At 31.6% G+C, this 15,732-nt stretch overlaps 2 protein-coding genes across 2 annotated transcripts; both read left to right on the forward strand.

The window, feature by feature from the left end:
• The first annotated feature begins 6,520 nt into the window (after positions 1-6,520).
• LOC132800670 (uncharacterized protein At2g29880-like) lies at positions 6,521-7,576 on the forward strand. The gene is made up of 4 exons (XM_060814884.1): positions 6,521-6,781; positions 6,923-7,117; positions 7,286-7,364; positions 7,461-7,576. The coding sequence occupies exons 1-4, from the start codon at positions 6,521-6,523 to the stop codon at positions 7,574-7,576; spliced, it is 651 nt and encodes a 216-aa protein (XP_060670867.1).
• A 702-nt stretch (positions 7,577-8,278) lies between these two features.
• On the forward strand, positions 8,279-9,309 carry LOC125418638 (uncharacterized). The gene is made up of 3 exons (XM_060814885.1): positions 8,279-8,347; positions 8,495-8,710; positions 9,121-9,309. The coding sequence occupies exons 1-3, from the start codon at positions 8,279-8,281 to the stop codon at positions 9,307-9,309; spliced, it is 474 nt and encodes a 157-aa protein (XP_060670868.1).
• Positions 9,310-15,732: the final 6,423 nt, after the last annotated feature.

The following is a 15,732-nucleotide window of genomic DNA, read 5'->3' on the forward strand; positions in this document are numbered from 1 at the left end:
GATTCCTTGAATTTTAATGCTTTTCAGCCAAATCGGACTACGAGATATAATGAAAACGTCTCTCCTTAGGTATTACTATTCTTTTCTAATACAATCATTTACATATTGCTGTTAGCTTTTCTTTTTCTTTACAAAATTCTACTTTTTAGATGAATTCTATCTGATCATGTGAATTTCTATAAATAATAATTCCTTCTGCCATTTAAAGACCCTTAATGAATTTATATGAGGTTAAAATTCAAACCATTCAACAGCATTTCATTTTGTCCATCTCGCACAACCTAATGATTATTTTCCTTGGATTCCAAGTTCTCTATAGCAGTTACAATGTTGGAAGCATAAGTGCTGTCATTCACCATAGCTGCTGATTCAGTACTGCCAAGCTTTTTGGTTTTTATATTCAGTTCTAGCTCTTCGTGCATTTGAATGTTCAGTTCTAGCTCAAAATTTTCTTCAAAACATGCTCTTTTTGAATGAAGGGTTTAAAATGGTTTATATAATTTTAGTACACTCATGCCTAGCATAGTAGCTCTTGGATCCTATAATTAAACTAAAATAAATCCCAATTAGTTGAAAAAGATGCAGAGAATATCTTATGTTAATTTAGACCAGCGAATCTGGTGACCCTGAAATTGTAGCCTCTATTGAAGAAATTCTCTCCTCTCCAAAAAGTCTCAGGTAGAAATAAAAAGCATTTGGAAATTGGAAACCTTTTATGTGAAGATAGATATTTTATATAGCTCCAAACTTCTTTAAATGTGAAAAATAAGTAGAATTCAAAGCATTGTATTTGATTTATTATATTCAGGGAAAATTTTTGCTTACACATACTCAAAATGAAATTTTGATCTCTTGCAGATACACTAGGCACCTCTAACCTTCAGTATATATAACTGCTTCTTTTCTCTAGATTCTTCCACTGCGTTGACTTCTCCTTTCAATCTGTCTTATGGATTCTCATATATCTACCATGTGCCAAGAAGGTGAAGCTGATCTAGAAGTTGCCAACTTTCCCTTGCCTTGATCTTCCACTCTTGCCATTTGGAAGCTCTGATAAATTTATATTAAGTTGTAAGACAAGAATTCTTTGAATATGCTTGTCAAGAACCATCTTTCATTGTCTGAGATTTTGATTTTCTCTTATGAATTGAAGATACCAAAAGATAGTATACTAATTAAAGTAAACATTGGAGTTGTTTACAGATTTGTTTTGTAAAACAAGTATGGATTTGTTTGAGGTTTAGATATTTGATGCAAATATAGGGCCATTCAATGTTCTGTTATGTCATGGTACCGTGCTAGTGAGTTGTTTACGGCAATAACTATATTGTTGCACTGTGTATGAAAAGAAGTAACAAGGCACTCTACCATATGCTTAAGATTTAGTACTTATGTCATGTTTTTCTGCATCGAAAATTTAGGTAGATATCATAAGCTGATAATATACAATGGCACTTGGAAGAGAGCTAAAATTTAATCACTAACTTTTTACTTAAATTTTTAATTGTTATGACTTCTTTGACATTTGAAATTTACTATCATCTCTCATACAATGGCATGGATCCTGATTTTCGAGTTCTTGTCCCAAAGAGTAGGAAGCAGGCGGAGCATTATATAGGTTGTACAAAGTATAAATCAACTTCCTTTATGCTCGTCATTTTCATTGACTGAGCCATGGATTTACTCCAAGAAACTGTGACGCAAAAGGGATTCGACAAAGTATTGTTTGTACAAACTTCCTGGTTTACTTTTTGGTACTTTGTTCAGTTGGTCTGTAAACTAATAATGTTTGTATAATAGATCATTGGAACTAGCAATTTGACTTGATGATTGTATTACGCAGGAACCAATCCCTGTTACTCAACTTGTGAGGGAAACTGCTGCTGTTATCCAGGAGTTTACTTAGTTAGGGTAATTTTCGATCCTTTCATGTTTTCCCTTATTTCTATCAGTTGTTTGTATGCATAGGAGATTTATCTGTTTTATGTTGGGTTTTTATAGACCTAAGTCTTTCTAAGTATGCTTATGTTTGGTTTCTGCGACAACCCATATAGTCAATCTTCTAAAGGGAAATTATAAAAGAAATACTATTCAAATTAAAAAGGAAAAAGGTAGAAAAGGAATATAATGGTGTAAAAAAATAATAATAATAAAAGATAAACGAAGTTGACAGGATTTGAGTTGGAGGCTATTTGGTGACTTGTGTCTTGTTTGGTGTGTTGGATAAGTAGGTCAAATTGAATTGGCCGCACTAGTTAGTAGTTTTACCCATCTCTGATGCGGGCTTTGATTTGGCCAGTACAATCCCCTGTCAGATAATCTCTCCTTTAATGTTTTGTTATTCTTTTTTTATTCTTTTATTTTTTTTCCCCCTCTGTTTCCAGGATTCTGATTTCTCCTTTTCTGTAATGTAGTGGCTCATTTGCATATACTGTGGTTGCATGTGCGTTTTTTTAAAATATGAAAAAAACAAAAAATTCCAGAATCTCCTACAATTCATATTTTGCTGTAGGTGGACCCACCTGGTTCATACTTTTTCTGGAAAGCTTCAGTAATGGGGAAATATGTCTCGAATGCAAAGACATTTCTTGGGAAGAGGTGAGTTAAGAGTAAAGTATATGATATCGTAGTAAATTGCTCAAGAGTATGTTGTAGATGGTAGATTAAGTTATGTATTTTCGTTTCACTTCCTTATTAAGTCTACATGTTTTTCAATGAAGTATTTTGAATATGTTGCTTTTTGATTGTCTTGTAGTTATGTAACAAAGTCATATATTTGATTCTATTTTGTTCATTCTAAGTTCTTTATACGATTGTTATGGTCCCGCTTCAGATGGTTTTCACGGTTCAACTTGATACTTTTAAAGGTATACCGATGACATGATGCTCGATCATGCTGCTCGTACGGCAATGTCTAACCTTGAAGTAAGGGTATGTATTTACCTTATATGTTTCTGCACTAAAATATGACCGTTGAAGTATAATATATGAAGTCATCTATCATAAGTTGCATGGAACTGAGATGTAAGAAATAGAACAGTTTCGTTGCAAAAGAATCTTCTTTGACATCTCTAATCCTTGCCATTTGCCAAAGCTTCAGTTCAGGCTTGGTTTCCATAATTATGCAGGGCGATATTCTCATGGAAGCGCAAGTTTCATGTCTAGCTAACTCAAAACAAGCAGTGGGTTTTGGAAGAGAGCATTTGGGGGGAGAGAGAGAGAGAAAGAGAGAGAGAGAGAGACAGAGACAGAGACAGAGCTATTTTGCAGTGCCTAGCCAGCTCTGTATCTTCTTTGTAATATTGAAGTGCAACGAGCTTGATGGTGGTTGGGATTCCCGATACGAAATCAGTATCTCACTTTAAGCAAGAAGAAAGAAAAAATAAATAATAACGATGGAAAATGTTACTCAGCTAGCACAATTCACGGTTGGGCTGGTACCATTCAAGAGTTGCCACATGGCGGTGTGGACCCATTGCTCTAAGTGAGCTTTGTAATTGTTGTTGTTAGGTCTGGGTTTTCTAATGTCCAACCACTGGCTACTCAACATTACTCAGAAATCAAGCTGGCTTCATTAGTTAAATTCCCCTTCCTTTTTTTTTTTTGGTTTTTTGCCCCCTCAAATTTTAACACTTTATACTTGATACCCTCTAGTTTCATGGTATTGCGATTTTGGTTTTTTTGTTTTAAAATCTACCATATTAAGCCTTTTATTTATAGATTTGATACAAAGATCCAATTGAATAGGATGCCGAAAATATATTTGATATAATTTAATGGTCTAACATGATATATTAAATTATATCCATTAAATTGCGTATTTTAAAACCTATATATTATGTTTGCCGTTATTAATCTGAAAAAAAATAAATTTGCAGTTAATTGACAAAATAGTGAGTTAGATTATTAATATTAAAAAAATCAGGTGTGACAATTGCGTTTAATCATTTTTCTTACCGAACGCACATTCGATATTATAATGTATAAGTTGCTTTTTTAAAATTGGTTCATTGAGTTGATCCGTTTGTGTGACAACTGCTTTGGAGTTATCAAGATGCTACATAAATTGTGAAAAAGCTTCCGCAAAATATATATAAAAAATTTGCCCCTGTTAGTAAATTAAGGCATCTTAGGAATGCCAACCCAACTTCATGAGAATGGGACCCAAAAGTAGAGACGGGAAAAGAAAAAACGACCAAAAAAAGTAAGATAAGCATCTTCTTTTCTTGCTGCTGAATTACGCGTGCTTATTCATTATGCACTAATCACAATTTAAGGAATAAAGGTAATAATAAAAAGGAAGAGCACTTAGCAAAGCCAACATTGACCAAAGAAACAACTTTAAGATTTAACAAGCATAAAGCTCTTCCTGATTCTACTTCCATACAACACAACACAGCCCAAACTCACTCTTGCTGATCAGTTGCTTTACATCTTTCTGTTTGCAATTCAAGAGCTTGCTTTCCATATCCATGGCTGAACTGATTGCTGGAGCCTTTTTCACCGCTTCTTTTGAGCGGTTCTTTAATATGATTCTTTCTGGAGACATTCTCAAATTTGTTAGTGGAAAGAAACTCAATGATGGGATGCTCAAGAAGTTCAAGACCATGTTGCTGTCTGTTAGGGCACTACTGAATGATGCTGAGAAGAAGCAAATATCCGACCCAGATGTGAGGCAGTGGCTGGATGAGCTCAAAGACACAATTCAGAATTTTATAGAATCTATATAAATCTGATGTTATTCAATTATGACTTTTTAAAAGTTCATAAAAATCTGTTGGTATTTAAAAAGTTATTAATTTAGAAGGATTTTATAAATTGATGGATTTGATTGGATTTTGAGACATTAGATATAAATACTCAAGCCTTTCACAAATCCAGTCTCCACCCCAAAGATTTCATCGGATTGTAAAACACAAAACATTGAGTGAGACCCTGCTTTGAGATAGAACAAAGAACGAAGAACAGACGGACAAACCTAACCCGCTGGATGAATAGTCGAACAAAACTGGCGAATTGACGGTAACCAAAACAATGATCCTTCTTGTGGGTTCTCTCCCCGTGCTTCCTTGGTTGATCTGATTTTTTGGGTATGATTCAATTTTTCTGCTTTTTTTGCATTATCCTTCTATTGTTTGATAAAAACCCAAATCAATGTTGTGAAAGTTTTGAATTTCAAGTGAGAAGTTTTGAGTTAAAAAAAAAAAAAAAGAGAGTGAGAAAATTTCTAAAGAACGTATCTGTTATCTGCTATCTGCTATTGTAAATATATTCATATATGTTGTATATATGTTTAGCCCTAGTGTAAAAAGAAATAGAAGGTTGTGAAGCCGTACTTTAGTGCCAATTAACTTGTTCTTTTGAAGCATTATTAACAGTACATGTCCACCATCTTTATACATAATCTCCATCGATCTTTTCCAGCACAGCCCCCCCTCTTCCTTGAGCCATAAACACATAGACGAAAGCCCCAACACCCCCCCCCCCCCAACACACACACAGACGAAAGCAAGAGCATAGAAACAACTGCCAGATGATAAAAATTTTGAGGGGTTAGTTTTTAGGAGGGTAAAGATCATCTCTGATCAATGTATTTTCTTTGTACCCAAAAATAAAAAATAAAAAATAAAAAATAAAAAAAGGAAACAGATGGATAGTGATGATCACCATCTCTGAAGAAAGGAAAAAAATGGTTGGTAGATTAGGCATAATGAATGTGTATGTCAGAAGCTAGCCTCACAATTTTCCATCAATTAATAAATTTATATAGCTTTGAAAAAAAAAAAAAAAAGAGTTGGTGGATTAGGCACAATGAGTGTTCACGTCAAAAGCTAGCCACACAATTTTCTATCAATTAATAAATTTATATTATAATATATATATATATATATATATATAGTTTCTTGTACTTAATTAAACACACTTCCCCAAGAATTTGTGCTTTGGTTACTGTTTCCACTATGAGTGACTGATTTGGTGTTCCATCATTATTATTGTTATATATATATATACTTCTTGTACTAATTTAACACACTTCTCCAAAAAGTTGTGTTTTGGTTTCTGTTTCACTGTGAATGGCTGACCATGTTTAGTGTTCCATCATTATTATTATTTGTTACGAAAATATTACTGCCTACTTGCACTTAAAAAATATATACTATGCTATAGTACTACATGTTCATGCATATATATATATATATATATAATTTCAGAAAAAATTAGAAAAATACATTATTGTTTGGTTGTAGTTAATAGTCTTTTAAAATGCATTATGAATCTAATATGATTTATTAAATATTTTTAATCTGATTTTATATTTTGATGAGTTAGAATGTGAATATTGATCTTGTTTATTATATGTTTAATTTATAATATATATATATATATATATATATGTGATTCAACTATTCATGGGCTTTATATTTAGATATTCATTGTTACAATGGGAGATTCACAATGAAAAGGTAAAACTGCATATAACACATGGACCTCACAAGAGAGTAATATGTTGTTGGAACTGATGGTTGATGCTGCTAATCGTGGATGGCGTGATAATAATAGTGTATTTAGCAAACTAACTGTAGAAAGTAAGATACTTCCTACGCTAAATGAAGCACTTGGATGTAATAAAAATTATTCTCAATATCAGAGTCGCTTGAAATGGTTTAAAACGCATTATCAAACATTTTCTCAACTCATGTGTTTCAACTCTGGTTTTGGATGGGATGCAACCACACAAAGATTCACTGCCACAGATGAAATATGGGATAATTACTTTAAGGTGAGGTTATAAATTTTCATAAGAATGTATTTTATATTATTATATCTTATATATATATATATATAGATATATTTTTTTTTGTATTTTTATATGTTAACAAAATATTATATTTATTTTATTTTGTTTTATTTTTTTTTACAGTCTCATCCAAACCAGAAACACCTTCGAACAGACACTTTTGCTGACTTTGAGGATTTAAAAATTGCTGTTGGAAATGGAACTGCCATTGGAAAAAACTCTATTGGATTGGGAGACGATACAGATGCAAAAATTTATGGACAAGATGAAAGTACACATGGTAGGATAGATGACTATGTATATGATGAGATTAACGAGGTATATGTTCCAACTCAACTCGATCCATCATGCTAAGCACCTTCACCTGGACATAATGAACCATCAATGTTAGAGTTCGATCCAAATTTAGAAGTTCTCATGGAAAATGTTGTTCAAAGAAAGCGAACTAGAAATGAATATGAAGCAAATACTCGTTCATTTGATCAGAATGCCACTCGAGTTGATCTTCTAGAAAAACTTTCTCATGGTTTGGACTCGATTGGAAAAATTGCCACTGAAATTCGGGGTATGTATAACCTAATGGAGAAAAGGGAAAAGGCAATTAGTGAAAAGGAGAAAAAGAATGATATTTGGAATGCTATTTAGGAAACTCCAAATTTAGATAACATTGGTCGCTATAAAGCACTTGCATTGATTCAGAAAATGGGAGTTAAAGATGCATTCTTGAAGATGTTACCTGAAGAGCGCTCAGAATGGATATCATTTAATATGGAATGAGTGTTAAAACATATATTTAGCTATAACTATTTTATGAAATAGGTTTTTTGTTTTGATATATTTTTCTCTCTAGTTTGTTTAAGTGAATTTTTTCATTTGCTTTATTGTTCAATTTGTATTGAATTGAATTTTTCATTAAAGATTTTTTTTTTCCCTTCTTGATATTATTATTTTTTATGACATTTCATATTTTCTAATAATATTTGATGTTATGTCTTAGATTAATAGAGAAAATGGAACGGGAAGAACTGGGAGAAAGAGATACATAAGAAGATGAAGAATTTTATGAAACCATTAAATTAATGTTGTTGGCAATTCAAGCAATACTTGAGGTATTAGATGCACTAATGATTAGCATATGTGATGAATATATCGAACGTCCACTGGCTCGATGACCAATCACTTCTAAAGGGTATAATTATATTCATAAAGTATTGAAAGAAGATCCTTAACATTTTCGGCAACTCTATAGGATGTATCCTAATGTGTTTTTTGAAGTTATGTAAAATTATTAGAGAAAAAACATATTTACAGGATACAAGATTCATTTGCATTGAAGAAATGCTTGCAACATTTTTACTTATTATAGGTCAAAATTCTCGCTATCGTATGACTCGTGAAACATTTAGTCGATCACATTTCACAATGAACAAAAACTTCAACAATGTTTTGAGGGCTTTGAACACAATAGCACCAGATATGATGGTTAAACCAAAATCTACAGTGCCAAGTAAAATAAGAGAACATACAAGATTTTACCCTTACTTCAAGGTAAGTAATGAATGTTTTACCTATTTATTTTTTTAGTAATAATAATTATTGTCATTATTGTTATAGTTTTGTTATTATTAGTGTTGTAATTATTATTCAGAACACCTTATATTTTATGTTAGTTATAAAATTTATTATTTCTTTTAGGATTGTATTGGAGCTATTGATGGCACACATATACCAGCAATAGTAAAGGGTCGTGATGTAAGTAGCTATCGTAATCGCCATGGAAAAATTTCACAAAATGTATTAGCAGCTTGTAACTTTGATTTGGAGTTCATATACGTGCTTAGTGGATGGGAGGGTTCAGCTCATGATTCAAAATTACTACATGATGCTTTATCAAGGAGGAATGGACTTAAAGTGCCACAAGGTATATATATTTTTTTATTATATATATTTTTCAATATGTACTAATTTTTACAAAATAATATTTATGAATTAATAATTAATATCTTATATTTTTAGGTACATATTTTTTTGTGGATTGTGGATTTCCAAATCGTAGACAATTTTTAGCTCCATTTAGAGGGGTTCGATACAATTTGCAAGATTTTTTTGGTCCAGGTCGTCATCCCGAAACTGCAGCTGAATTGTTCAATCTCCGTCACTCTTCTTTAAGAAACGTAATTGAGAGGATATTTGGTATATTCAAATCTAGATTCATAATTTTTAAGTCTGCACCTCCATTTCCATTTAAAACACAAGCAGAGCTAGTTTTAGCTTGTGCAGGATTGCACAATTTTCTTCGCAAGGAATGTCGCTCTGATGAGTTTCCTATAGAGCCAAATGATGAATCTCCATCATCGTTATTAACACAAGAAACTGAAGAAAATAATTTTGAAGAGCTGCTTGAAAGTCAAGAGCAACAACGAGAGAATGCTAATGAATGGAGAACTACAATGGCTTCAAATATGTGGGTGGATGCCCAAAATGCAAGAAATCAAACTAATGAGCAATGAGTTTTTTTTTTTTTTTAAATAAAATTTTGCATACAATAAAAATAATAATAGAGATGATATAAGACTATTTGATATATTTATCTACTTTTATTTTAATTTATTCTGACAATGTTTTTTTTAAAATATTTTAAGGATAATATTATTAAAGTTTAATATTCATGTATATGTTGCTTGCCTATTTGTTAATATTTGTTAATTTGTTTGATATCATAAATGTTCAACAATGCTAATGGTATGATTAAAAAAAAAAAAAAACTATGCTTATGGTATAGAATAAATGATATTATTCACCAAAATAGTAAAATAAATTATATAAAAATATTTAAAATCATTAGAATTCCATCAAAATCTATTAAAGTCTATAATATAAGTCTCATAAACTCCATTAAATTCCATATAGAATTGTGATAAAATCCATGTGGAGTTTGTTGAATTCTAAGTAAATCCATGAGTTTCATCAAACATTTTAACTCTTTTAAAATCCATTAAATTCCTACACTACTAAAAAAATGCCTTTTAACAACCATTAATTTGGCTGCAAATCATCCAATTTTGGTCGCCAGTGGCTTTTAGAGACCAAAAAACCGTGGTCACCACGTGGTCGCTTAAACGTAGTAACAGATTCTATTTAGTAACTAATATATGTTGGTTGCTAAATCAGTTGAGGTTTTAGTGGCTAGTTTTTAAGGATTTTGTGACCATAAATTAGTCTTTAAAACGCCTTGAATAGTAAAAAGGACACCAATTTTAAGCTTTTACCGACCAATTATAAAATATGAGCAACCAATATTTTGTCACTCAATGCTGTGTTGGTGACTATTTATGGTCACTTTAAGCATATATTTTAGTCATAAAAACTTATAACTTCGTAACCAAAAAATGTTATGGGACCAATTATTAAAATATTCATGGCCAAAATTATGGTCACTAAAAACTGTATTCAATAACAAAATGTTCCAGTCATCAAAAGAGGTTTTAAACGACCATGTAGTTGGTTGCAAAAATATGGTTTTAGCAGCAATGTGATTTGGTCGAAGAATTTAGTTTCAACGACTTATTATTTGGTCCTTAAATAGTGTTTGAGTGACACATTTTTGTAGTCACTAAAATTGTTGGTATAGTGGCTAGTTACAATTGGTGGCAAATTTTATTACTTTGTAACTATTATTTGGTCGTCGAGAAACCTTTCACTAACGAATGTTATGGTTAATAATAATAATCATTGGCAATTTGAAATGCATTTTAATGACAAAAATATTAGTCATTATATCCCTTTTTCACTGTATACCAAAATAAAGGGCATTATCAATTACCAATATTGGGTTTCTATAAACCTTTATTTTGGTATCAATTACCAATAGATTGGTAGTGAATTATGCTTATGAATGTTAATAAATATTAATAATATTGTATAATTTCAATTATATGTTTAACCAAAAAGTATAAAACTGATTATATTATTATAAATTTCATTACATACATGAAATTGATATCACACTATATTTACATTGCAAACACAAAATATTAAAGAAGAAAAAGCATCTGTAGATAACATAAATAAAGCAAACAATATAATTTATACTTGTGAGATGCTACAATGTAATTTGAAAAGCACGCACCAATATCCATGGTTATTGTAATCGTACCATAAACTGTATCAACGCATGTTTGTTGTAATCATACCATCTCATTCTTAAATATAAAAAAACATTAAAAAAAATTGAAGACAAAATACAAACGAAACAAAATAGAAACAAATTACTAATTGATTGATATATTGGGGAAAAAAAATGTGCATAACTGATTCAGCTCCAATAGTATTCTATAATAAATATCCTTCAATTCCATTGAAATTCTCCAAGAACACTAAATGCATTTGTGAATATTTGACAAATAGAGGCAATAATAAAATTTAGGAAAAAAAAGACAAACTCTAAAAAATGCAATAATAATTTCACCAATAAAACATTTTTTATTAAGCCAATAACATTCATGATTGAGCATAAATTCACAAATGAAAATACATAATTAATTTTCAATCAAAACAAACTCTACACAAATATACAAGTAATTCTCAATCTAAAAATAACTTGCACAAGGTAAAACATTGAAGGAAATAGAATCACTGTTACTCTAAATATTATCATGAATTGGAATAAAAACAAATATACATATGTATATATATATATATATATATTTATATTTTTATATATCTAATCCTCCTAATTCACTTTAAGAAATATCCTATTAGGATCATGTTCGGCACTGTAGATGTAATCAATTGCAACAAAAAAAAAGAAAAAGTACTCTTTTTTGTCATTAGGTGCTTATCCAAGATGATAAGATGGTGCAATATATTTTATTATGATGACACCCCTGTTTTAAAAAATAAAAGCATATTGGAATTGATGATGACATAAAAATAAAGAAATTATTAAGTGAGAATATAAATATAAGTAATTAATATATGCAAATAAACCACATTCAAAAGACAGCATAGGTTAACCTATAGTTAAAAAGGAGCATGATCAGCATAAACATGAATATAAATAATTACACAAATACAACAGTATGATGAAGAGAAATCATTACATAAATACACCAGTACAAGTAATTAGTATATGCAAAGTGAAGGAACTTTCTAATATGTCCAAGGTGATAACATGGTGCATTATAATCATATTGTGATAAAACTTTAAAGAATAAGAGTATATGCAAAGTGATGACAATAAAAACAAAAACGAATTATTAGCTGACAATATGAACATTCTGGACTTAATATATATATATATATATATATGCTAGTAAGCTATATTAAAAAAGCAACATATAGTTATAGTAAATTAGTTTGAAATGGAGCATAATCATCTTTAACATGAACAGAAATCATTACATAGGAAACTGAAAAAAGGAAAAAAAAAATATATAGTTATTTATGCAAATGAGTCAGTATCCTCACCGGTTTCACCATTACTTAACAACTCATCTTCACTATCATTGTCGGTTTCCTCATTGTACTCCCCATTATCTTCATTCTCTGTGCCACTATCTGCATCTTCATAATCTTCACTCTCTGCACCACTACCTGCATCTTCAAAATCTCCACTCTCTGCCTCACTATCTGCATCTTCATAGTTTGTTGCACTCTTCAAATTAATTTCTATTGGGTCAATATCTTCACGATTAAGACGTTCAATATCAATTGATTCAAATAAATTTTGAATGTCCATTGAATCATTTTCTTGATAAGCATCCAACTCATAAACTTCAAATGAATCACCATGATCATCACCTTCATCTAATCGGTCTGGAAAATCCCACAGATGACGGTGATGCACGTTTCGAACCACTTTCCAATGTTGACCCATCTTGTAATCATCCACGTAAAACACTTGTTTAGCTTGTGAGGCAAGGACAAAAGGGTCATTCTTATACCAATATGAAGTGACATTAATGCTTGTGATTTGAAACTATGTGATCATCTTTTTCTTTTTCACATTTGTGTCAAACCATGCACATCTAAAAAGTACAACAGAGTGTTTGGACCTATAGTCTAACACAAGAATGTCTTCTATTATCCCATAAAAGTCACAAGATTCACCATCATGATCACCTCCAACCCAAATTCCACAATTTTGAGTGACACGCCTATCATCACAAACTTTTGTGCGATATCGAACTCCATTTACTACACATCCACTATATGATCTTATTCCATAATCAGGACCACATGCTAGTGAGTACAACTCATCAGTTACCATTGGATATTTACATCTACTGAAATATTTTAATTAATTAACAATACTTACATATCAAGCTGGAATTTTACCTTTTATAATTAAAAAATACATACCCTTTGTTCAAACCATTGTGGAAATTCCTTTTCTTGTACCTACAGAATACTTGTGACACCCCTGTTTTGCAATAGTTTGGTGTGCTCACTGCAAAAATGTAATTTAATTAGAAGTATGGATTTATAATTTACTTATTTTGAACTTCAACTAATAATATATAAGTTTTGGTTCTTACTCAAAATATGGCTGCAACTCACAGCAATTTTAAAGGATGTATCAATGAGCTTTTTTATAATCATCATCTTTTAGTTCAACAAATTGAGGTTTCCCTAACAAGTTCACAGGTTGAGTGAATACTGATAAAGTCGAAGCAATCTGATTCTCACCATCTTTATTACGTTCTGGCCGATTGAATCCAGTTTCAATACCATGAAGGTACATTGAACAATAAGTTAATGCCTCATTGACAACATAACCCTCTGCTATTGAACCTTCTGGATGAGCTTTATTTCTCACATATTTTTTCAATGTTCCCAAAGCTCTAATAATGAATGAAAAATATCATAAAAATAAAAAAAAAAGTAAAAAAAATTAAAAATTAAAAGAATGTAAATTGATTGATCAACTTTAATAACCAAAGGCTTTACCTTTCAAAAGGATACATCCAACGAGTATGTACTGGTCCTGCCATTTTTGCCTCATATGGTAGGTGAACTACTAGATGAACCATGATATCAAAAAAGGCTGGAGGGAATATTCTTTCCAATTTACACAATGTAAGTATTATCCCCTCTTGTAACATATCCAAGTCTGAAACAGATAGAGTTCGTGCACAAAGTTTTTGGAAGAACATGCACATTTCAATAATTGTTCCACAAACCTCTTTCTTAATGTAAGGTCTTATACGCACGGGAAAAAGTTGTTGCAAAAGAACATGACTATCATGAGTTTTCAAACCTGATATCTTACCATCCTTAATGTTCACATTCTTTGAAATATTAGTAGCATAGCCATCTAGAAATTTGACAGACTTCAAAAACTTACAAAACTCATGTTTTTCATCCCTTGTTAATGAAAAACATGCCAAAGGTTTCAAAACTTTACCGCTAGTTTCTTGTAAATGCAATTCTTTTTGAATATTCAGATCCTTTAAATCCATACGTGCCTTGTCAGTATCCTTCAATTTACCTTTGATGTCCAACATTGTTCCAACTATATTATCACAAATGTTTTTCTCAATATGCATCACATCCAAATTGTGCCGAAATTTTAATTTAGACCAATATTCTAGTTCAAAAAATATGCTTTTCCTTGTCCAATTTAATTCACAGGCAGCACGTTTTCTCTTTTTATCCACATTGTTGTAATATTTCAGCTCCTGAAAACTGCCTTGGAGCTAACCTTCGTTCAGGCTTTCCATCATATTGTCGATTATTTCTCCGTGCATGATTTATGGATAAATATCGATGATGTCCCATGTAACAAATCTTACTTCTTAAAGCTTGGGAAGAAGTATCTTCATTACAAGTCGGACATGCTTTGTATCCTTTGGTACTCCATCTAGAAAGTGTTTCATATGCTGGAAAGTCATGTATTGTCCACAACACTGCTGCATGCATTGTAAACCTCTCCTTTTTAGAGATGTTATAAGTGGTGACACCATTTGTCCATAGATCTTTCAATTCATCAATCATAGGCCGTAAGTACACATCAATGTCTTTTCCAGGTACCGTTGGGCCTAGTATTAATAGTGACATCATCGAAAAAGTCTCTTTCATGCACTTCCAAGGTGGCAGGTTATAAGGCACTAACATCACTGGCCACATGCTATACGAAGTACTCATGTTACTAAAAGGATTAAATCCATCAGTGGCAGCACCTAGCCGGACATTACGAGGATCCATAGCAAATATCGGATATTGTTCATCAAAGTGCTTCCATGCTTCTCCATCTGCTGGATGCCTCAATACTCCATTTGTGTTAGGACGCTTCTCTTTGTGCCATCTCATATCAATAGCAGTATGGCGAGATGTAAATAATCTTTGCAATCTTGGAATGATAGGAAAATATCGAAGCACCTTTTGAGGGATCCTTTTCCCCTCAATACCTTGAAATTTGTATCTCGGTTCAGCACATATTGGACATTTATCCAATTCAGCTGATTCTTTCCAAAACAATGCACAATCCCATTTACAAGCATGAATCGTTTCATATCCTAATCCAAGTGCATGAAGTGTACATTTTGCCTTGTAGTAAGACTTTGGCAATTTAGTACCCTCTGGAAGTGCTTCCTTTAGAAGTTCAAGCAACATACTAAATGACTTGTTACTCCAATGGTTTAAAGCTTTTATATGCATTAACCTGACCAAAAAAGTCAATGCAGAGAACTTTGTACACCCTGGATATAACTCCCTTTCAACTTCAGCAAATAATCCTGAAAATTCTTTATTTCTATGATCTTGATCTCCAATGTGACCTTCATATGCATCTACATCAATATCCATGTCACCTGCAGCATCTTGCAATGCTACCATGATATTGTCATTATCATCTTCTTCCCTATCATGTTCAACAGCTTCATCATCTTCCTCAAAACCCATTTCAATACCTTGAAAATTCAATGCCTCTC

This window comes from Ziziphus jujuba, chromosome 2 (assembly GCF_031755915.1).
Source record: "Ziziphus jujuba cultivar Dongzao chromosome 2, ASM3175591v1".
In the NCBI taxonomy this organism is placed as follows: Eukaryota; Viridiplantae; Streptophyta; class Magnoliopsida; order Rosales; family Rhamnaceae; genus Ziziphus; species Ziziphus jujuba.

Excerpts from the sequence above, each read along its gene's own strand:
- LOC132800670 (XM_060814884.1), top strand. The coding sequence starts at position 6,521 with ATGGTTGATGCTGCTAATCGTGGATGGCGTGATAATAATAGTGTATTT. Across the intron at positions 7,118-7,285 it reads TATATGATGAGATTAACGAG|AATGCCACTCGAGTTGATCT; the intron begins GTATATGTTCCA and ends TCATTTGATCAG. Across the intron at positions 7,365-7,460 it reads AATTGCCACTGAAATTCGGG|ATAACATTGGTCGCTATAAA; the intron begins GTATGTATAACC and ends CTCCAAATTTAG.
- LOC125418638 (XM_060814885.1), top strand. The coding sequence starts at position 8,279 with ATGGTTAAACCAAAATCTACAGTGCCAAGTAAAATAAGAGAACATACA. Across the intron at positions 8,348-8,494 it reads GATTTTACCCTTACTTCAAG|GATTGTATTGGAGCTATTGA; the intron begins GTAAGTAATGAA and ends TATTTCTTTTAG. Across the intron at positions 8,711-9,120 it reads CAAGGAGGAATGGACTTAAA|TTTCCTATAGAGCCAAATGA; the intron begins GTGCCACAAGGT and ends CGCTCTGATGAG.